At 42.6% G+C, this 20,313-nt stretch overlaps 4 protein-coding genes across 5 annotated transcripts; 1 reads left to right on the plus strand and 3 right to left on the minus strand.

The window, feature by feature from the left end:
- Nucleotides 1-2,444: 2,444 nt before the first annotated feature.
- Nucleotides 2,445-5,295, plus strand: Pdhb (Pyruvate dehydrogenase E1 beta subunit). Of its 2 annotated transcripts, XM_076447425.1 has the most exons (6): nt 2,445-2,631; nt 2,737-2,799; nt 3,444-3,650; nt 3,727-4,357; nt 4,445-4,616; nt 4,696-5,295. In XM_076447425.1, exons 1-5 carry the CDS (start codon nt 2,623-2,625, stop codon nt 4,594-4,596), a joined length of 1,062 nt encoding a protein of 353 aa, XP_076303540.1. In that variant the 5' UTR covers nt 2,445-2,622; the 3' UTR covers nt 4,597-4,616; nt 4,696-5,295. The 2 variants fall into 2 exon arrangements, with proteins under 2 accessions (XP_076303540.1, XP_076303539.1); XM_076447424.1 differs by having other exon boundaries at nt 2,446-2,631; nt 4,445-5,295.
- A 29-nt stretch (nt 5,296-5,324) lies between these two features.
- On the minus strand, nt 5,325-7,727 carry Fibp (acidic fibroblast growth factor intracellular-binding protein). The gene is made up of 6 exons (XM_076447422.1): nt 7,436-7,727; nt 7,131-7,332; nt 6,174-6,401; nt 5,868-6,095; nt 5,534-5,788; nt 5,325-5,464 (listed from the first exon to the last, which is right to left on the minus strand). The coding sequence occupies exons 1-6, from the start codon at nt 7,518-7,520 to the stop codon at nt 5,386-5,388; spliced, it is 1,077 nt and encodes a 358-aa protein (XP_076303537.1). The 5' UTR covers nt 7,521-7,727; the 3' UTR covers nt 5,325-5,385.
- A 729-nt stretch (nt 7,728-8,456) lies between these two features.
- Nucleotides 8,457-14,325, minus strand: Daw (activin beta chain dawdle). Its single transcript, XM_076447408.1, has 4 exons — nt 13,389-14,325; nt 11,566-11,823; nt 10,114-10,496; nt 8,457-9,341 (listed from the first exon to the last, which is right to left on the minus strand). Exons 1-4 carry the CDS (start codon nt 13,837-13,839, stop codon nt 9,174-9,176), a joined length of 1,260 nt encoding a protein of 419 aa, XP_076303523.1. The 5' UTR covers nt 13,840-14,325; the 3' UTR covers nt 8,457-9,173.
- A 191-nt stretch (nt 14,326-14,516) lies between these two features.
- On the minus strand, nt 14,517-20,066 carry Ctsl4 (Cathepsin L4). The gene is made up of 5 exons (XM_076447423.1): nt 19,870-20,066; nt 18,718-18,894; nt 18,290-18,649; nt 17,126-17,286; nt 14,517-15,427 (listed from the first exon to the last, which is right to left on the minus strand). The coding sequence occupies exons 1-5, from the start codon at nt 20,038-20,040 to the stop codon at nt 15,232-15,234; spliced, it is 1,065 nt and encodes a 354-aa protein (XP_076303538.1). The 5' UTR covers nt 20,041-20,066; the 3' UTR covers nt 14,517-15,231.
- Nucleotides 20,067-20,313: the final 247 nt, after the last annotated feature.

The following is a 20,313-nucleotide window of genomic DNA, read 5'->3' on the forward strand; positions in this document are numbered from 1 at the left end:
TATTCTAGCCAGTGTTCTACTCGATCCAAAGTTCTATGGAATTGTTGTTCTCTCGTTAATAAAAAAAAAGAAAAAAACCCGAAAAAGAAGAAACACGGTTCAGCACGTATACCCAAACATAATTTCCTTTCGGAGAAATTTGTACAGAGAAGCGGTGTCGCGTAGTGATTTCTTCCCCCGTACGATCGTACCGCATCATCGAACATCATTTCTTTTCGATCACACTGGCAGTTCGTACGTATAGATCGATTCCGAATCAAGAATCTAGTCACAAACACCCTACAGCGCAAGTGTCTTTGCGTAGAATGCTCTCGTATGAATGTTAGCTATGTATGCATTTTCTATAAAGGCAACCCTCATGCACGCACGCAACACGCATTTTCACATTGCATTTTCATTGTACCAAAAGCGAATACTTTTTGTAAATAAATGTACTAATGTTGGTAGCTCGTCTCTTTGCTTGCGAGGATTTTCGATAGAAAAATCGAGACTCGAGATTCGCGATCGAATCGGCCGTTTCTTTTATCGTTATCAGATTATTATCAACCCACTGCTCACCGACATGTTCTCGCAATTTTCACTCGTTTACGACTAACATTTTCGATTTCTGCCTGTTTCCTCTCCCTCCCCCCTCCCTCATTCTTTGTCAAAATCGCAAGATCTCCGATTTCTTTTAGCGCCAAAATCACAAGTTCGTAGACTCGTTTAACGTGTGCCCGTGTAGATATCTATGTCGCGTCGATTCGACAATTGCGACAGCTTTTCAATTCTTTGCATGATCTTGATCATTCCGCTTCCGATCGTTTTTTCGACTGTTCGATCCAAACGTCGAAATTCGATATTTGGAAGCCGACCAACTGGAAATGATTCGACCGAGCAAAAAAAAAAAGACGTAGTCAGCAAACGACAAACCTACGCATGTTACGTACCTATACTATCTAGAACACTTTGCCAAAAATCGTGTCTCGGATTCGAAATCGGATCGCGTTCGAACCGTTCACCGGCCTTTCCAAATCCCTAACGATAAGTATAGCTAAATTAAGGGGCTGATGCGACCTAAGCCATTCACGTATTTTATCGTTTACGGTTTGCTTTTCTATCGGCGCGACGAGAAGCGACTTGAAGCGATAGAAGCGACTAGAAGTGACTATATAGAAGCGATTTTTCACGATTTCCTCGCATAGAAATATAACAACTAATTTCGCTCGCTTCTCTTCGATCGAGTCAACGAACGGTGCAATAAGAATCGTCGCGAGATCGCAAATTACAGTGATTGTAAAAAGTAGGACGACGCAACTACTTAAGAGTAGTGTAGCGATAATAAAGGTACAAGTACTTAATAAAACGTATTTCCAGCAACGAGTACACTTCGACTTTTCTTGCGTACCTTTCTTTCACAGGTATCGACGAAATCAGTTTGTACAATACTTAATTTGAAATTTCAAATTTAAGGTTGAAATTTAAAATTAAAAATTGGAAAATCGCAATTTGCAATTTACAATTTGAAATTTAAAATATAACGGCAGCGTGTATGCGCATTCGCGAATCACGAGCAGCGATGGTCTGGGCGCGTTTTTCCGTTCATGTACGTCCAGCGCAGTAAGGTAACCTGTCCTGTGTCCCAAAAATGTTGTACTTTCTTGGAAGAGGTGATTCCTGATGTTATTTGAAGCAACTTTTTCCTTTGCGAAAATATTCTCCGCGGCTTGGTAAAGAAAAACACGGGCCAATCAGAGCGCGGCTACAGAGCCCGCATTCCGGCTCGGCCAATCTCATTGCCTGGCTCAATGCGAGCCGCCAGTAGATTAGGAATCACCTCGTCTAAGGAAGTACAACATTTTTGGAACACCCAGTATTATGGAGAAAGTAGCAGATACTATATATTATATATCATTTTTGGTAAATTATTATAATATTCGATTAGCATCCACGTATTGGACTGTAAGGTCGCGACCACTCGTTACTGCCCGCGCCACCATTTTTGGCTTTGGCAAAAGCCGAAACCAACGGAAACCTATCAAGTACTCTATCATAATTGCATGCATGATTGCTATGTAATCGGTTGTCGTAGCCATAGCGCGATTGGCTAAAAAAGAAGCCTCTCGCGATCGCATTATCGTTGTATATAGCAACCAACAATGACGGCAGCGAGCTCTATAAAAATGTGTAATACAAATGTTGCGCGGGAAACATCGGTATCTTAGTACTTATATATATGAAATAAAAAACTGGTTGTGCAACGAGCCGCCTTAAATATTCAATGATTTTGTCGTTTACCGTTCGCAAGGGTACAAAGAGTGCACTATTATGTATGTATCTATATTGCAATTATACGGTGTAAGTGCAGAGCGCAAATAAGGACAAAGGTGTTTCATAAGAGTTAGCCTCTCGACCTTGAGCTTCTCTGGTTCTGTTTCTATCGTTCCGTGTTCTGTTCGTGGCCACTACTGTGCTCTGTGCTGTACTTCACTGTACTGAACATCGTGGACGTGGACCGTGGCGGAGTAATCTCGAACCAGAGGTCTTGCCGAGACGAACGAGAGTCGACGAAAATATATTTGACTGATCGAAAGGGTTTCACGCGCGAAGATTATTCGAACGGTTTACGGCTTACGGCTTACGATGATTCCGGTAAGTACGGTTATCGTCGACTCGGAAACGTTGATGTTTCAACTTTAAAAGACAAATGAGGCATGCTGTACGTTCTTCGTCAACGATTGTCGCAATTGTTTTCAGTCTGCCGTCAGGAATATCGTCCGACGTTCGTTCTCGACGTCAAAATGGACTGCCGCACAGCAGGTAAGAATATTTTCGATTCAATCTCTCGTTTACCGTCAAGAAACATAACCTTAACGCTTTGACACCGTACCACGTACTTTTTCGCGCACGCTCCCCGTCTTATTCTTGCAACAATGTTTTATCGTCGAGACAATTATCTTCCCGATCCTTTCCAACGCGTAACGTGATCTCGTTGCGTGCAACAAGCGAGAATTATTGTTGCATCGGTTGCGCTACACGTTGAAGGGCACCAAAGGTCATTCGTTCTCAATTGCAATAGTTCCTCGATTAATTATTCCAATTCCAATCCCCGTGGTCACCTTTCTTCGTTCGAACGTGGATTCACCAGTATAAAACGAAAAATGCGACCACGATATTTCTGTGGTTGTAAGGAAAAACGCCGCATGTCACAATTTCAAAAAATTTCAGTTTATGCATTAATTGAGCTTTAGAGTACAGGATTTACGTATTTACCAGAAAAAAGGTCATGAAAACAAATTCGAAAATCTCAGAAAGTAATGCACTGTAACCAATGTCCTATGTCAAAGAATTAGTAATAAAAACTTTGAACAGCGATATCTCGAAAGTGAAAGTGTGACATGCAGCGTTCTTCCTTGTAACCACAGATTTATCGTCACCTACTCTCAAATGCTCCGCTTTCGCAGATGACTGTACGAGACGCATTGAATTCCGCCCTGGACGAAGAAATGGAGAGAGATGAGAAAGTATTTTTGCTCGGGGAAGAAGTGGCTTTATACGACGGTGCTTATAAAGTTTCTAGGGGTCTGTGGAAAAAATACGGTGACAAGCGTGTTGTAGATACTCCCATTACGGAAGCAGGATTCACTGGAATCGCAGTAGGAGCAGCCATGGTAAACTGAATTCGCATCTGTTTTCTATTCCACGGTTATTAAAAGGTGCGTCATGGTTTCCATCGAAATGTTTCAGGCTGGTTTACGTCCGGTGTGCGAGTTCATGACGTTCAACTTCTCAATGCAAGCGATCGACCACATCATTAATTCCGCAGCAAAGACGTTCTACATGTCTGCCGGTAGAGTGAATGTACCCATTGTTTTCCGTGGCCCTAATGGAGCAGCAGCAGGTGTAGGGGCGCAGCACTCTCAGTGCTTCGGCGCCTGGTACAGCCACTGCCCTGGCTTGAAGGTGGTGTCACCTTACACCAGCGAAGATGCGAAAGGTTTATTGAAAGCCGCTATTCGAGATCCCGATCCTGTCGTTGTATTAGAAAATGAAATCTTGTATGGAATTCAATATCCCATGTCAGACGAAGCTCTATCGAAAGAATTCATCGTGCCCATTGGTAAAGCAAAAATTGAACGAGTTGGGAAACACATTACCCTGGTGGCACATTCCAAAGGGGTCGAGCAAGCGCTCGAAGCTGCGAACGAACTCGCAGGAAAAGGTATAGAGGCCGAAGTGATAAATCTTAGATCTTTGAGACCGCTCGATATAGACACGATCGTGCAGTCGGTAGCAAAGACGAATCACATTATAACTGTGGAACAAGGTTGGCCGCAGTGCGGTATTGGTGCAGAAATAAGCGCAAGAATTTCAGAAAGTGAGTCTTGTCGTATTATCGTAATTACTATATTCTATACTCTATTATACTATTCCGATTGCTAATGATTTTTTCTAAAAATTACAGGCGAAGCGTTCTATCACCTCGATGCTCCTGTGATTCGTGTTACTGGTGTCGACACACCAATGCCCTACACGAAATCGTTGGAAGCTGCTGCTCTGCCTCAAATGAACGATATAGTGTACGCAACGAACAAAGTACTTGGCTTAGAAAAGTAACTGTTTCCGGAGATCTCTAGGTAAAATTGAAATTTCCCTTCGAATCGACCTTTCCTGTCACTTTCTTACTTACGAGGTTGTACCCTTCCCCCAATGTAGCGTCCCCTAGATTCCATCCTAGGCAAAGAGAGTATGTAGCGGAGAGTAAGTACAAAGTTTAACGATAATAAGAAAAAGTCATGGAGTTTATGTTTAAGTAATTTCGAAACGTTCGCATGTATAAAAAGCGAATCGTTTTCAGTACATGCAACGTACGCGTGAACACTGTTAACATGCAAATTTGTATGTGGGCGTGTATATATATATGTATATATATATCTACACATATCTATACATAAATATGTATATACATACATACACATATATGGACAACCTATACAATACATGTATGACGATGTAGTATTTGCGCAGTAGTACCTATGATCGAATATTTAAATCGTATCGCAATACCACAATAGTGTTCAACGAATTTAACAAATAATTTCGAATTTCTGATTGGTAAATGAAATTGATTCTTGTTCGCAAACGTCCACATGGCAAATGAATATTTCGCGTCGCGTAGCATACGCGACGATACAGGCTGATAAACACGTAAGAATTGTATATTATCGGTGCATATTTAATGAGCGTGTAAACGCTGCATTTCTTTCTCGATTATTTATTACTGAAACGTAATAATAAACTGTAATGTACATAAAATTTATCTATATTCTTTCGTCTAACGATTAACTAGCCTTCGATGCTAACTGTGTTTAATATTTGCACAGTGTCGTCGTCCCCCGCCGATAGTCATGTATGATACATACGCAATAAACAACATGTTACAACAATCATGTAGCGTTCGAAAGCATCCCTCAGCTCGCCGTCCCTGGAAAAGGAAATGATCCATTCAAATGGGATAAATGATGCTTGTTTGCTTGTCCGGTTTGTATCTCACCTCAGTACATCCATATCTAACGCGCATTGAGTATAAACCGTTAAAAAATTTCGAAGATCCGTATGACTCCAATTAATTTGACGCCACGGTTCCACGCATCTCTCTACCAATTCTAGAAAGAAGAACCTCAGATCCCTGGAACGATGCAGATTACATCCTATCCCCAGTATTGCTCTGGAATACGAACGGAAATTGCTGTCCACTTCTTGGTAAGAACGTTCCGGAAGCATAGGCTTCAGTTTGATACATACTAAACTGCAAAACAGGCCTTCGTAGAAGCAATGCGTTTTCATCATAACGGATAGAATTTTGAGAAGCAAAATGCGCAACATACTGTTTGTGATGTTTATCGTTTTCCAAGAGTATTCTACACTCGGCCAGTTCCAATAGAAACTCTCTGTCCAAGTCCGTATCGAAGTATTCGGAGCCGACGCAGCGATACGTCCACAGAGACATCATGCTATTGGCGCAGTGATATAAATCCGGGTACGTTAGAAATTGCAGCTTCCGTTTGTTCATTTCGAATCTGAGACAAGCGATGAACACCACAGCTGCGTATCGCCTAAGCGATTGTAAGCACCGATTAATTACGAACGAATGCCATGGATCGAACGATTAGTTAGTTCTGATTTTTCGTTACTTGGCAAGGTCTTCGGATAGTAAAAAATGCTGTTCAATATTAACTGCTAAGGAGCCTGGCAAATCTTCGACGACTTTAAATACTCTTTTCACGTTATCGTACTGTCTGCGGCAGCTCTTCAACGTGATACCAGTCTTCTCGGACACTTCGTCCATATCCTTTCTACTTTTTGAAGTTAGCTTTTTGCCCAATAGCTCTCTGATAACGATGTCGTCGAACTCGTAGTACCTATGCAATCGATGCAATCGAGATCGTTCCGCGACTACCCATTACGATAGGTTAACGGGTTAACCCCTTGCCGTATTTTAACGAGCTAGACTCGTGATGAAGATTTGAACTAAGTCTAACAAATATGAATGTTATGTGTTTCTTCTTCTTTTTACATGAAATAAAATTCACAGACAGCGGATTGCATGCGTTCATAACAAAAATGAGTAGGTGTAATTTAAAAAACAGTAAAAATATTAGAAAATTTAAAAATACTGTTGTTTTATTTTCGACCTGTTTACTATATTAAGAAAGAAAATAAATTTCTATATCACTCCAGTTTGTTGCGATTTTTGTAGAAAATTTTTATTTTACAAAAATCCGCTGTCTGGTAATCAATATTTAAGTATTAAAATGAATGTAGTTCTTATGGGCAATGTATAGAATGCGAGAGTAAGTTGTGATTAGGTCGTGGGGGCGGAGATGCCGGCCGTTAAGTCTGGATCACTTTACCAAATAAAACAAAATAGGTCTGGGTTTTAAGTCCCGGTAAAATCTGAGAAATCGTGGATATTATATAAAATGTCCTGGCAATTTGTGAAATACCTGTCCATTATATGTCCATTATAAAAATATAAATGTTCTTTCCTCTTCTACGACATTTTTCGGAATAAAGACATTTTAATCAGTGTAACTGTAAAGAAAATGGCAAGGGGTTAACGAGTGACATTGGTAGTGGAATTTGCTTACATTTCGATGAGCATCTGACTAGTTTGGGGTTCTATTTGAAACGCGAGTTGTTCGCTTGCTAATTTTGTAGGAGTATGAAGCAGTTTTTCCAAAAGGGCGTAGGTTCGATAGTGATCCAGGATATCGGAAGCAACCAACTCGATACTAGCATTCGTTTGATGACAGATACCTCGCTGATGCAAAATGTTGACCGCGTCGCTAGCTAAATCGGGAAAACGTCAAACCGTATAGATTAGACGAGAAGGTTTTAGACATTAAAAATAGAGCTTTTCGTTTTGTCGGAGAATTACAATTGACGAACTCACAGGAATGACCGTCGACCCAAAGCTGGTATATCTCGGGATCGACGAGCGTATAATTACTTATAAATACGTCGACTTCTGACAACATCTTAACCACACGGTACTCGAACTTGATCGGAGAGTGAAATTGAATTTATACCCAGATACGGGTTTGCTCGTACGCAAGATTCACGACATTGCGACAATACGCATCAATGTTTCTATATAACTCTGATTGTATTTACGTATATAGTTTCGAATAATGCGTCTTGGTTAGACCTCGGCAAAACAGATACGCGAACGAGACGCGAGTTAGCAGCGACGGTGACAATGAAACTTTTCTCGCGCATGCGTGCCCAAAACAGTATCGTATCTATACCACTATACTATGAGGAAAAGTTTGTTTGTGGGGTAGTGATATTGGCGGGAAAGTACCGGAAACAAACTTTTCCGGATAAAGAGACGCGACAAGTGTTCTACGAGTTACAGTATACATATACACAAATACACATGTTTTATAGGTACCTTATTTTATCCAGAATTATGTACTTTACTGACGTTGAAATCGCCGCGCATGCGCGAGGAAACATGGCCAATATCTGCTCACTGAATGAAAGTAGCAGCGGAAGAAAACTCGAACCGAGATTCAGAATCGAATCGAAACGAGTTGTATCGTATATCGCATCGCATCATATCGTATCGTATTGTTTCGAATCGAATATACTTACATCTGTTGCTGCGGTCTTCTTATTGTATGGTTTCGATCTACTATTAATGAATGCGTCTTATTACTGCTCCCATATTCGTGTTTACAGAGCAGTAACAACAATTCTGAAACAGGAATCCTGAAGGTACGTGTCCATTTGTGAGTTTCAACTTACTGTTCGCCTGTCGAGTGTTTTTCGTGCAGCTCTCCGCTAGCACTCTCAATACCGTGACGAATTTGGCCCTCCAGAGTATCTATAGCGATAGTTTTACTCTCAGATTGACACATACCTTAATGAAGATACAAGCGTAAAGGAATTCGAAGAAACTAGAGTGTATCGTACGAGTATCTACCAAAATTTAACAAAAATTTCGAATATTTTTATAAGAAATAAATACAACACAGTACATATATATATATATATATATGATTACGTTCAACTGACAATCAATATTGGTATTTTAGATAACATTTCTATAGAGAAATACGGTTGCGGCGATTGCGGTGGTTTCGACTGGGTTGAGAGAAAAGAAGAGGGCGAGAGAGAAAGAGAGAGAGAGAGAGAAGGGGGGGGGGAGCAGTTAAAGAGTTTGGATTCAGTCGTGGCAGTAATAAAGCGATAAGCAGGAAGGTCAGAGAAAAAATACTGTTTCGCTCGTTTACACGGATAGATATGGTTGTGCAATCGATGGGATGCATCATCGTTTCGATCAATGTCTCGTGGCTCCGTATTCGAAATCAATTTCTATCACCGCTTTCGATGCAAAAGAGAAATTTTGATCGACGATTCAAGCGGTATCAACCGATTGCGAAACATCTAGCCGATCCAACGATTCGTTCGTTTTCTGGAGAACGGTGGTGCCGTTCGTACGAATCGTTAACACCTGCCTACACATAGTACATATATGTATGTACCTAACTAACTAGATAGACGGTGTATCGCGTACATGTGTAGTGTCCAGTTATGAGACGCTCGTCGCGTAGGAAAGTAACAAACCGATGCTCTTTCGAATCGTGTGGATTAGGTATGGGTTAGATCTCGATCGGCTTTTCGCGTCACATACAACCGCAAGCTTCGACCACCATATTCGGTAGAGTCTTTTGCGTGATCGTATTGTTTGAGTCGACGTAGAGCAGCTGGATGGGCGAGAACTGCGTCGGCGAACAACATGGTACGATCTCGCTTTTACGGTGGACCGTGTTCCCCCTTCTGGCCAACAATCTCTGTAAGAAGAAAAGAGATGTGTTAAGAGCGACGAAACGCAAAGACATTTTCGATGATCTAGGACAGGGGTTCCCAACGGGGTCCGGGTGGACTCCTTGGGGGTTGATGGAAGTTTAAAAAGGGTCTATTCTAGGGGTAGTAGTATTCTAGGGGTCTATTGGGGTCGATGCTAATATTTCTGTCTTAAAACTTTATTTAATTTTTAAGGTAACTGTAAATTAATGATATTTGTGGTCCTCTCAGGGTTTCAAATCCATTTACCACACTCCTCCTCTTCCACTCTCACTAACGCCTAATTTCAGCGTTACCTACTTTTTATTACGGTGGGTTCCGAACCACCTTTTATGCCACCGCGCCCACCGCTGTTTAATTTCGGTGATCGAACGAGAACCAGTATTTGCAGCGAGGCAATGGTCGTTGACAATTTTTAAGTAATTATTAGATAATAATATCCACTTTAGTATGTATAAATACAATATAGATTTGCATAGGGCGGTGTGATCCACGCATCTAAAGTCGTATGTCCGAAAAAAATAATACAGATGATAATATAATAATACAAAGGTAATGAAACATAAATCTAATGAACCACTTCATAGTCAAGTCGTTATCTCTAAGTTTTTTATGTGCAGTTATTCGTATTATGATTATATTTATGCTGTACATATTACACAGAAAAATGTAAGGGGGTCGATGAAGAAGATCATTCTTTAAAAAGGGGTTGAAACGGTTGGGGAACCCCTGATCCAACAATAAGTACGAGATGCTTACCCTGATCACATTGTTGTACGCGGAACCACTGGCGGTCAACGAAGCCGCGGAGGAACAAGAACCGCGACAAAAGTAGGCGTGATACCCGCTCGGGTGTAGGATCCAATCGCTCCAGCCCATATCTTCGAAATTTATGTAGAGCTCGTCCCTGCAACATTCCTTCATTTCCGGCAAACAGTTCGAATTCCTTTTCGGCCTGTTTTTCTGCGGCAACGGCGACGCGTGTATCACGAGAAACGGTTTCAGAGTCAGCTCGATGGATACCGGTGCGGTATCACGGTCGATCGAACAGGTGCTGCAAGCTATTTGTATCGCGTGGTTCAGCCGAAGCTCTTCCACCCATTTCTTCAAGGTGAAGCTCACGTCCGCTTTCACCCAACCCTCTGAAATATCAAAGTTTGCTTTGTCACTTTGTGCTCTTGTCCTCAGGGTCGTACGGTAGATTTTCTTAGTATGATGCGAGTCTTCGAAAAGCCGCAACTTGAATGTTTTTTCTTGAAAATAACCGTCGTAAAAGATAGTAGCTTCGCGCTGTCGGATCAAAAGTCATTCGGCGAGCGCTCGCCAATGATGTACCTGCCCCAGAAACCGAAATCAAAAGGTACCGAAAGCGCGTAGGCAGAGGCGTGCGATAAATCATAAATCCTGTACAACGTAGAGCAATATAGGAAAGTGTTACGTAAAGATTTTTAATTATTATTGAGTGGTTTAAATTGCACTTTGATTTCGTTGCTTATGCCGCCTGATGCGGCCGCCTCTCTGTATCAAACCACGGCACGGTCCTGCTTTCCTTTCGATCGGAGCCGAGAATTGGTGGAAAAAGTTCAACTTAGAAAATTATCGCGACCGGTGTATTTCCATTCTGGCGACTGTACTCTCGTTATTGCATAATACGAGACGAGAGCGTGTTCGGTAGCCGATACCGATTTCGAATTGTGCTCGGTACCGTTCCGAACTTTTTAGTACTTTTTACGTGATAAAAACATTACGCGTGTCGTTGCTCTGGCAACGTTCGATCCTCTCTTTCAGCCTCGCAGATACGCCTGTATCACGAGGATACTGTATTTTTTCCGACATATCGTTACCACGGTCTAAAGTCCCTATCGAATGCCAACGAATACGAAGAACCATTAACGTCGTCGGTGTCTCGCTTCGTAGAATCGTTTCAGCGTGTGCTTTTCTTTAGCGTGCTCTGTTATCGAATCTCGTGGCAAAGTTACTCCAACTATTTTCACGATCCCGATGCTGAGACCGAGGGCTCGCGAATCTCATGGGTCGACGACGAGCGGAGAGTTCGGTGTCGGTTTCGGTTTCGGTTGGATCTGACGCGAATTACGAACAAAAACGCGAGCATGAAGCTGTTGCTCCCTCTCGATTCGATTCGTTTCGCCCGGAAAGTACCGACGGATTTGCTTACGATGAAGCACCAGACTCGATGCAAGATCGACCTACCTCCGATATCGGTTTCGAAGATCGCAACCATCGTGTTCTTTTCGAAATTGCCATCCAGGTCCCAATGATCGAGTTCGGATAGGACAAAAGTTTGATTGAGGTCATCATTCTCGTCGTATTCTTTGTAGAACCATAACTGTGCCGAGGTCACGTCCAGAAATTGCATCTCATTCGGCAGATAAAACGTGAAGCAGGCTGCAGGGTTGAACCCGGTCAAATGGTTTGAACTGTGTCGACACTTTTTCGAGTCAGCCACACCTAAAAGCAGATGTCGATCATTAGTTTTCTTTTTTCGTAGAGTCTGAATTTTCGTAAGAAGCGTCCCTCGCGTGAACGTCTTATTCGGAAACGGTCATGCGAGATACGCGTGTCCCCTACCCCTTATCAACACTGTCGACCTTCGAGTAGTCGTTTTCTCGTTGACCGGTGCTATTCCCGACACGGTATTCCTGAAATTTGTTATCTGTCGGAACGATTTGTACGAACTAGGAATTAGGGATCGCGTACTCTCCGTGCCTCACAAGTTGTCCCTCGAGACGGCTTAGGGGCAAAGGGGAGTCTCTTTCGCAGCCAATGATTAGCCATGACGTCACACACTTTAGCCAATAATTCGGTTAGAATCGAAAGTGCCAGTGGAATGACCCAATCGGACGGCTTGCTGACGCGTTCCTTTCGAATTCCTGCCAGGAGACAACTTGTAAGGCACGGAGAGTACGTTCGTAGCGATGAGAAAGGTCAAAGCCGGCGCGATCCCGTCGCACAGTAGTCCAGGAGCCCGCTTTTTGTGGCTAAAATTCAATTTTTGTTTTCTCTTAAATAAGAACCCCTCGAAACCTCGAAATTTCAAATATTAAATCTTACAGATAACTTTCCGAGCAGATATAACGTTCCAAGTGCAAAACTTTGGAATTAGAGTTACAATTAACCCTTAGCACTCGAGTGGTGACTCGGAGTCGCCACTAAATATTGCTTTACCATTATTCAAAATATTGTTTAGATTACTAAATATGTTGGTATCTAATCAATTATTAAACATTCAAGCATTGTATGGGGTATTATATCAATTTTATATTCATACGAAGAAAAAAATTGATGTAGAATGGAATTATTCTAGTTTGGAAGAAATGTTTGATTTTCGAGTTAAAGTAGCTCCCCGAGTGCAAAGGATTAAATAGTTTAATTGTTCCTTAAGAAATGCGAATGTGTGTTACAGTTATTTAATGGCGATATAAGTATGTTTCAATCACTATACGAAGAATATAAAGTTAAGTACAATGTAAACTTTAAATAGAGTTTTAAAAGAGTGCTTAAAAATGCTAGCATTCAGATTTGATGTAGCTTAGACCTTCAACATGTACACATGTAATAGTATAACATTAAACCTTGAAATAACGCTGTTGGCCACAAAAAGCGGGCTCTCGGACCACTGTGCGTCGGCGCGGCGCGTGCGATGGAGCAAATCGGTAGATGTACAGTGTACAGTATGATCCAGTTAGATCCGCTGTGCGGTACAATCTTCCTTTATTACCTAGCTTTCGTTTACATCTTCAAGATAGACGCGAGAACATTCGAACCGGGACGTAGAGATTTCTCAGATGACTACGCGATATGGAATATGAATTCGGGTAAACTGTCACGGTTGTGTTTGCTTTTTTCGTTATCGCTATTTGGCCTGTATTCGTTGATATCCTCGCACTTATTGTTAGCATAACATGCATCTACCTTAGCTATATGCGCGACTCAGCGCGACACGCCGGAGAAAGGTAGAAGAAGGGTGGAAAAAAAGAGGAAGGAAACGGGAGAGGAAAATGCGAAAGACTAACCTTCGTTTGGGAAAACGACAATTTGATCGGTTTTCCCGTAGAAACTGTCGATCGATTTTTCCGGCTCGAGAGGCGCTCCGGGTCGAAGTTCGAGCACACGACCGTTTATCAGAGGCTTCGGCAAGGTCGAGAGCGGCATCGATATCTCCGGAGGCTTGGAAAGTCGCAGTTTCTTCAGAATTTGTTGCTTGACGTATTCGACCCTGAACTCGGTCAAAATTGGATCGCTCGCGAGCAGACTGATCTTGTTGTGGGCGCATTCCGTGCAACCCTCTTCCTCGAGGGAGGAGCTGTGACTAGATCCGGATGAATCGGAAGCGGTCGGTTGCGAATAGAAACTGCGCCAGACCGAACTCAGCGGATTTTCCACTTTCGACCAGAGCGCTTCGATCCGATTTCCCGTGATCCCGCCTACTAGGAAAAGAACGACAAACCGATGGACGAGACGCATCGTTGCGATCGGGGTCGGTCATCGATTTCTGGTTTCACCGGTGCCGGAGCTGTCTGCACGACCTTTTCCACGCCGACTTCGTCGCCTCACAAATCCACTGCGGAAAAAGTTGACCGATCGTGGAACGTGCACTGTTTTTCCATCGAGCGACGCATCGGTTCCAACTTTCGTTCCCTATCTTCCTCTTCTTCTCTCTTTTTCTCGTTCTCTTACTCTCGACCTCTCTCACTCCGTCTCTCGATCTCTGATCTCGGTTTCGCTTCAGGTCTCGGCGAATAGCGATTTCCTTTGGTTTGCGTGCATTTTTGTGCGCTCTCCGACAGCCGGCTAACGCTATGAAACGTTTTTCGAGCGAGAAAGAATCGCTTCCGCGCGTTGCTTGTCCCGTTCGCGGGTCCCTTCTCGCTGTACTCGCTCGTATGCAATCGGTGTCGACCAGTTTTCGCCGATCCGACCTCTCAATTAACTCATCCGCGAAGACTGAGGATTCTTGGACGGGATGCTTTAGTCCGCGCATCGATACTCTGTAAAGCATGAACTTTGCTCGACGAGCGGGGGGACACCGCGGATTGGACAGAGACGAATCGCATTGATATCGTAGGAAGAAGCACGCGCCACGAACATGCCTCTTCTCTTCGACGAGTGCCGGTCGTTTCGCTTCATTTCACTTCGTTTCGTTTCCCATCCCTTCCCTTCCCAGTCCATCCCTTTCCTCCTTCAACCGTTCCTACGTTCTCTAATCACCGAATTTGTCGGCAGATTCTAAGCCTTCCGGTAGCCGGATTGTCTGCTTCACCACGTACACGTGTAAACGTACAAATACAAACGCAAACGAAATATACGTATACAAGTAGTAGTACAATGTAGACAGTCCATCGCAGGTTGTCCAGATATTCGTCCAAGGTGAATAGCAAACTGGTACGAGGAATTCGCGAAACAATTATCAACTAGTTTTCTCGTGAAAAGTTCCAATCGCATTCGTTCGCGATATAGCTTTGATCTCCGGCGGGATTCTGTCGCTTGATTCAAGGCCGATTGAATTATCGCTTCCCAGAACGATGAAACTATGCTGACCGCTACCGCAATAAACGGAACAACAGTTTCCTTTTTCGCAAACAACGTCGGAATGCGCTGGACGCTATCCGATTTCGGAACGGAACGCTTCGTTGCTGTTCGAACGGACGCAAGGAAAATCAAAATCGGCGACAAATCGATACATATTTTCTCGTACTTCCGTTTTTAATGCTGTAGATCGGATCGATGCGAAACGAAAGAAAATGTAACGGGGTTCTGTAATTCCATGAGACGACGCTGGTAACGATTGCATCATAAACAGAAATCACAATGATGAAAGCGGTTCGGCTCGTTGCGATTCCCCCGAACGAAATGCTACTAAACCTTTGCATAAGCCGCGTAATTGGCAATGCCGCATCGATTTTTGTTCTTGGCCAATCGCATGTAGCCGTTTTCACCCCATCCGTCGCCCCACCAATTCTTCAAGATCCACTCGGTTGGCGTGTACCCGACGATCAGCATGGCGTGATTCACGTTGTCCGAGCTACAAGTCTCGTCGTCGTAGACTCCTTGGCTGTAAATTCGAAATCGAGTCGGTCACTGTTACATCCCGACTGAGGAAATTAAGTAGATGTAGTAGGGAGTTCGGAGCGAAAGCGAGAACGAGGATCGCGATTCATCCGACCAGCTGGCCGACGTTACTTCCGTGCCCTTTTTAAGAACGAATCACCGAGTACAATGACTTTGGCTCGTTGTCGCTTCAGGGGCATCGCGTGGACGATGCACCAAAGGTTATCGCGCAATTGGACCAATTTCTTCGTGTATCTGTGAAAGGGGGGCGATACGAGTTTTCGTATTCTCGTTTTTCGCGTAAACATTCGTCGAACACGACTCGATCGCGTGTCAACAATTTTATCTGCGCTTTCTTCCGTTTACTTCCGTTTATTTCACTTCGGCTGATTCGCAGCTTGTCGAGCTAGGTTTTCAGCATACTCCGCGTTTTCTTTTTTCTTTTTCTTTTCGTCAAGCAGAGATATAATGCTAATAGTAGCGCTTATGGTTGGCCAACGGTTGGGTGTCCGTTTTGTCTACAAATCCCCCCAACATAAAGTCCTCGACGAATTTTTATGACTGACGAAATTTACGTATGTGATGATACTACATTGGCCGAACCAATGTTTACCAACATTTTTAAGTATCGTACGTCTTACAGACGTTAGAAACGTTGCTGCAACTAAAAACTTGTTTATTATTACGTTTACTAAATTGATTTTTTTGCTAAGAATTAAGGTATCTCCCCAATTTTTACCGTGGAAGTACATTGATGTATATTATTATATTTATGACATACAGTCAAACCTGTTTTGTGCGGTAGATAGGGACCGCAGAAAAAAAACCGCACAAACAAAATATTTACAAACTTCATAAATAGCTGTGACAAATAATTTTTCACAACATATTAAAGAAAATTTTTTTATGCGGTGGAGATTACCCTTGTCCGTCCCCTGTTAGAATAGGCTTCAATTATATGGTCTCCGAAAAGCTTTAATTACGAAATCATGCTCGAGAGAGTGCAGCATAAATTTCTCAAGTTCTTCTCATATAAGCTAAATAATCCAATATCAATCTTTCATCACGATTACTCCACTATTGTGGAGTAATATTAAACACAGACAACCTAGAAACATTGTCTGTGCTCGAAGAAGCGTATCCGACCATAGCGCTTACTGTGCTTTATTTTTAATTTAATTAATAATCATATTCATTATCCCTCACTCCTCATGCAAATCAATTTCTACGTACCTGAACGTGTATTGAGATCAAGAGCAGGATTTCAAACACCAGATCTACATATGGATTAGTTAATCCTCTAAATCGCATTATTGCACAAACTCTAACAGACTATATAATAGTATTGATATTTTTAGTGGGTCTTTGCACACTTTGAAAAGACAATTACGCAGGATTATCTGATCATACCATACCGTTTGTATCACCTGTTTTTGTGCATGTCCCATCTTTCTTATTTGCGTAGTATTTTTTCTTCGGTTCGTTTATAATAATAAATAATAATAATACGTTAGCAGGTCTCCACTTAGCCATGCGTTGGCCCACCTGCCTAAAAGGGCGACATTTCTAACAGTTGGCCAACCAATATCGCAAACAAGGCCCAACAAAATGCCAACCATAAATGCTACTAGAGTACCTCCTTTCTCAAAAGCTGCATTCTCATCGAAATGTTGTTTTTACGGTGGATAAGAACCATACTCACTGGTACAATTGAAACGTTTTCGGGCTGGCGTTTATCGAGGCTGCGATCGGACCTATGGTCGCCACGGCAGCTTCCAAAGCTTTCTCGTTGCGCGCCGGCAACACTGCCCACGAAGTAATGTTAACGACGCTCGAGTGTTTCTGGAAACGGCACGGACCTTGCTGCGTCCAAGCAAACGAAAACGATTCAACAATTTCCGTGTGTTCCGTGTTTCGGTCGTCCGCGAACAAGAAACAAGAAACAAGATTTGATGCACGAATTGATCGGCTGGGTTTCCCCGTTCAGACACCGCGGAAACCGCGTGGATGCAATCATAGTTGCGGCGCCGCAATGCAACATTTACCGCAATTCCGGTCGCCGCTAGGAAAACGGATGTGTAGCGGGCCTAAGGGTACGGTTACATTGGAGCGGTGAAGATTGAGGATAGCGGCGCACAGTGGCCCCAAAGCCCGAAAACGTGGCCAAAACCTAAAAAATGAACTTTCAGCTAGGTATGTTTTAATTATCGGGTTGGGTACCGTAATAGTGTCTCCAAGTGGGGATAAACGGAAAACAAGTCGCATTTTTATATCTGTACGAACAAATCTGCAATAATCTGCAGATTTGTTCGTACAACTATTTTTTGTAATGCAGAGTAGGTATTCGAAAATATTTAAAAACACGATTCGATTTTTACAAAAATTGGAATTTCGAAAAACAAAATGGCCGATCCAATATGGTGGAGGGGTATTTCAACAAATGATTCGATTTCTATAAAAATCGGTGATACAGTAAAGTCGCGTTATTCATCCCTGCTTGAAACTGGCGATTGGAAAAATAACGCGACTTTACTGTATTACCCGTGAAACACCCGTCCGCCATATTGGATCGGCCATTTTGTTCAGATCCGTAATCAGTGACCTTGAAAACATTCAATCACAAATTTTAAATTTAATCGAGGACCGTCTGGAGGTTTTGGCCACGTTTTGGCGACTTGAGACCACTGTGAGGCGATGTGAACATCACGGCAAAATCAAACCAATATACTTAATTCAATGCGACTGTTTATAGTGGAGAAGTGACGAGAGCATAGCGGTGCACATAGAAACAAAAATCATTCTCGACGCTATGCTCACTTCGGCGCTCCACTATATTCCTGTACATACGTAAATATAGAGAACATACTCTGCTTTCGTAAGGATAGTGATCACTATCCATCAATCCTTCTGCTTTCTCGAGATATCTGAGGGTGTTTCTCAGAGAACCACCGGAACAACCCAAATTGCCCGTGGAAGTGGTGCAATCGATCAGCTGTTGCACGCTCAGAGGAATCAGCAAGCCGGTTCGTTTGAAAATTTGACCCTGGATACCGCCGGCTATCGAATAGGCGTAACAGCTACCGCAACTCTGTTGGTTTTCCGGGGGAGTTTGAAAACCGGCTTCGCGCCAATCGAATCGCGGCGGTACGCGCCGCGGATCGTGGAATACCGCCCCAACCATCGGCTCGTTCGTTACGCGACGCTTGCGGCTCGGCAGCAGTTTTACCTGGAACCAAACGGCGAACCGCACGGTGAATCGTAAAGACGATCGGGAATTATGTCTTTCTCACGAACCATGTCTCGAACGTATTGCCTGGTCCCCAGATCCGCGATGTGATTGTCGCGAAGCGTGTAGCTGTGATGACCCGCTGCTGCCATCATGTTGTGCTTGTAAATCGTTACCAAATTCTCCTCCCAAGCGATTCTTCTCGCTGCCTCCGTATTGTCGGAGTAAGTCTTGTTGTGCTGAGCCTAACAATCAGATCAAGGATATCGTGAATCGTCGAACGTGAATCGTGAACACGTCGCACAGTGGTCCGGCCGATCTAGTGGACATCAGATACAATATTATATGAATAGACAGCGGATCTTATGCATTTTTATGACAAAAATGAGTAGCTGTACTTTAAAACAAAGAATTTGAAAATACTTTTATATTATTTTCAACCTATTAAACATATTAAGAAAGAAAATAAATTTCTATTCCGCTCCAGTTCGCTGCAATTCAGGTAGAAAACTTTTATTTTGCATAATGATCCACTGTCTAATTATTATGAAGTAAAAAATATACAGGGTGATTCTGGGAACTGGGACAAGTTACCGCTCTTTTTTATGTAAATATAGAAAAAAATTATAGAGGAGAAAATCATATGTGAGAATATGTCTTAACTTCCTATGACGACCTTATTTTTTATGTGGATGCACCGATGCAGCCAGGGCGCAATTGGACTTTATTCTTGAATGCAACCCAATTTTGTTATTAAACCATTCGAGATCACTTTTATTATCCTACGTATACAAGTACTAATCACGAGATATTTGACATTTGTGATTTGGGACCTTGATTTTTTATAGAATAAATATTTTTTAACAAATTTTTTGTATTGAAACTTGTAGACCGCCAAGTGTTGATTTGCTTTTATTTAAAACATTTTTGTCTCATTATCGCGGAACTGCTTGAAAAATCGTGAAGAATGGAATTCATAAAATTCTCGAGGTAAAAGAATGCCCTTCATTTAAAAAGAAAAATTTTTTAGAAATATCAAATTCTTAGATCGAAAATCATATTCACAAAATCTTCATTTTTCAATGCTTGTCCCAATGTAAAATTCGTATAAAATTGTTTTCATTAATATCGATATTTTCAGTGTACATGACAAAGTAATGCACTTTTTACCAAATGAACTGCTAGATCGGCCGTCAGGACCACTGTGCGTTATCGCGTACCTTGTACGTGTTCCAGTATTCGTCCAGTTTTTCCGCTATTTGCGGAGGAAAACGGTTCCTCCCCTGCTCGAATGGTCGAATACTTGCGAATCGCAGCAGCGTTGTTAGCAGAAGAAACGCGAGACTCGTAGGCGCGCAAAGTCGTAAATTCATCGCTGAACCGTTTCTCATTTCGTCGATCGATCAACTGGGTCGATTGAAATTTATCGTGGCTACTGTGTCGGTTTCGTTGCCGATTAAACTCCGTTGTCAGCAAATTATTCATATTTAATATTTCGTGTTTTACGTTTTGCGAGTAAGCAGCGGAGAGGCAACGAATGCTTACCGAACCTTGCGTCATTTTTTCGGTACACATTTCGTATTCCAGTTGAATAACACGCGCCGACACGACCTTATCCGTCGCACCGCACGATTCGTGATGGTGTGCGCGTGTACGTCACTGGG

This window comes from Lasioglossum baleicum, chromosome 3, assembly GCF_051020765.1.
Source record: "Lasioglossum baleicum chromosome 3, iyLasBale1, whole genome shotgun sequence".
Classification (NCBI taxonomy): domain Eukaryota; kingdom Metazoa; phylum Arthropoda; class Insecta; order Hymenoptera; family Halictidae; genus Lasioglossum; species Lasioglossum baleicum.

Excerpts from the sequence above, each read along its gene's own strand:
- Daw (XM_076447408.1), bottom strand. The coding sequence starts at position 13,839 with ATGCGTCTCGTCCATCGGTTTGTCGTTCTTTTCCTAGTAGGCGGGATC. Across the intron at positions 10,497-11,565 it reads CTTCGAAACCGATATCGGAG|AGGGTTGGGTGAAAGCGGAC; the intron begins GTAGGTCGATCT and ends TTGATATTTCAG. Across the intron at positions 9,342-10,113 it reads CGTACAACAATGTGATCAGG|AGATTGTTGGCCAGAAGGGG; the intron begins GTAAGCATCTCG and ends TTCTTCTTACAG.
- Pdhb (XM_076447425.1), top strand. Across the intron at positions 3,651-3,726 it reads TCGCAGTAGGAGCAGCCATG|GCTGGTTTACGTCCGGTGTG; the intron begins GTAAACTGAATT and ends GAAATGTTTCAG. Across the intron at positions 4,358-4,444 it reads AAGCGCAAGAATTTCAGAAA|GCGAAGCGTTCTATCACCTC; the intron begins GTGAGTCTTGTC and ends TAAAAATTACAG.
- Fibp (XM_076447422.1), bottom strand. The coding sequence starts at position 7,520 with ATGTTGTCAGAAGTCGACGTATTTATAAGTAATTATACGCTCGTCGAT. Across the intron at positions 7,333-7,435 it reads TTGGGTCGACGGTCATTCCT|CTAGCGACGCGGTCAACATT; the intron begins GTGAGTTCGTCA and ends TTCCCGATTTAG. Across the intron at positions 5,789-5,867 it reads AACGATAAACATCACAAACA|TTTAGTATGTATCAAACTGA; the intron begins GTATGTTGCGCA and ends CCTGTTTTGCAG.
- Ctsl4 (XM_076447423.1), bottom strand. The coding sequence starts at position 20,040 with ATGAGAAACGGTTCAGCGATGAATTTACGACTTTGCGCGCCTACGAGT. Across the intron at positions 18,650-18,717 it reads GGCAATACGTTCGAGACATG|GTAAAACTGCTGCCGAGCCG; the intron begins GTTCGTGAGAAA and ends GTTTGGTTCCAG. Across the intron at positions 17,287-18,289 it reads ACTATCCTTACGAAAGCAGA|CAAGGTCCGTGCCGTTTCCA; the intron begins GTATGTTCTCTA and ends GCTTGGACGCAG.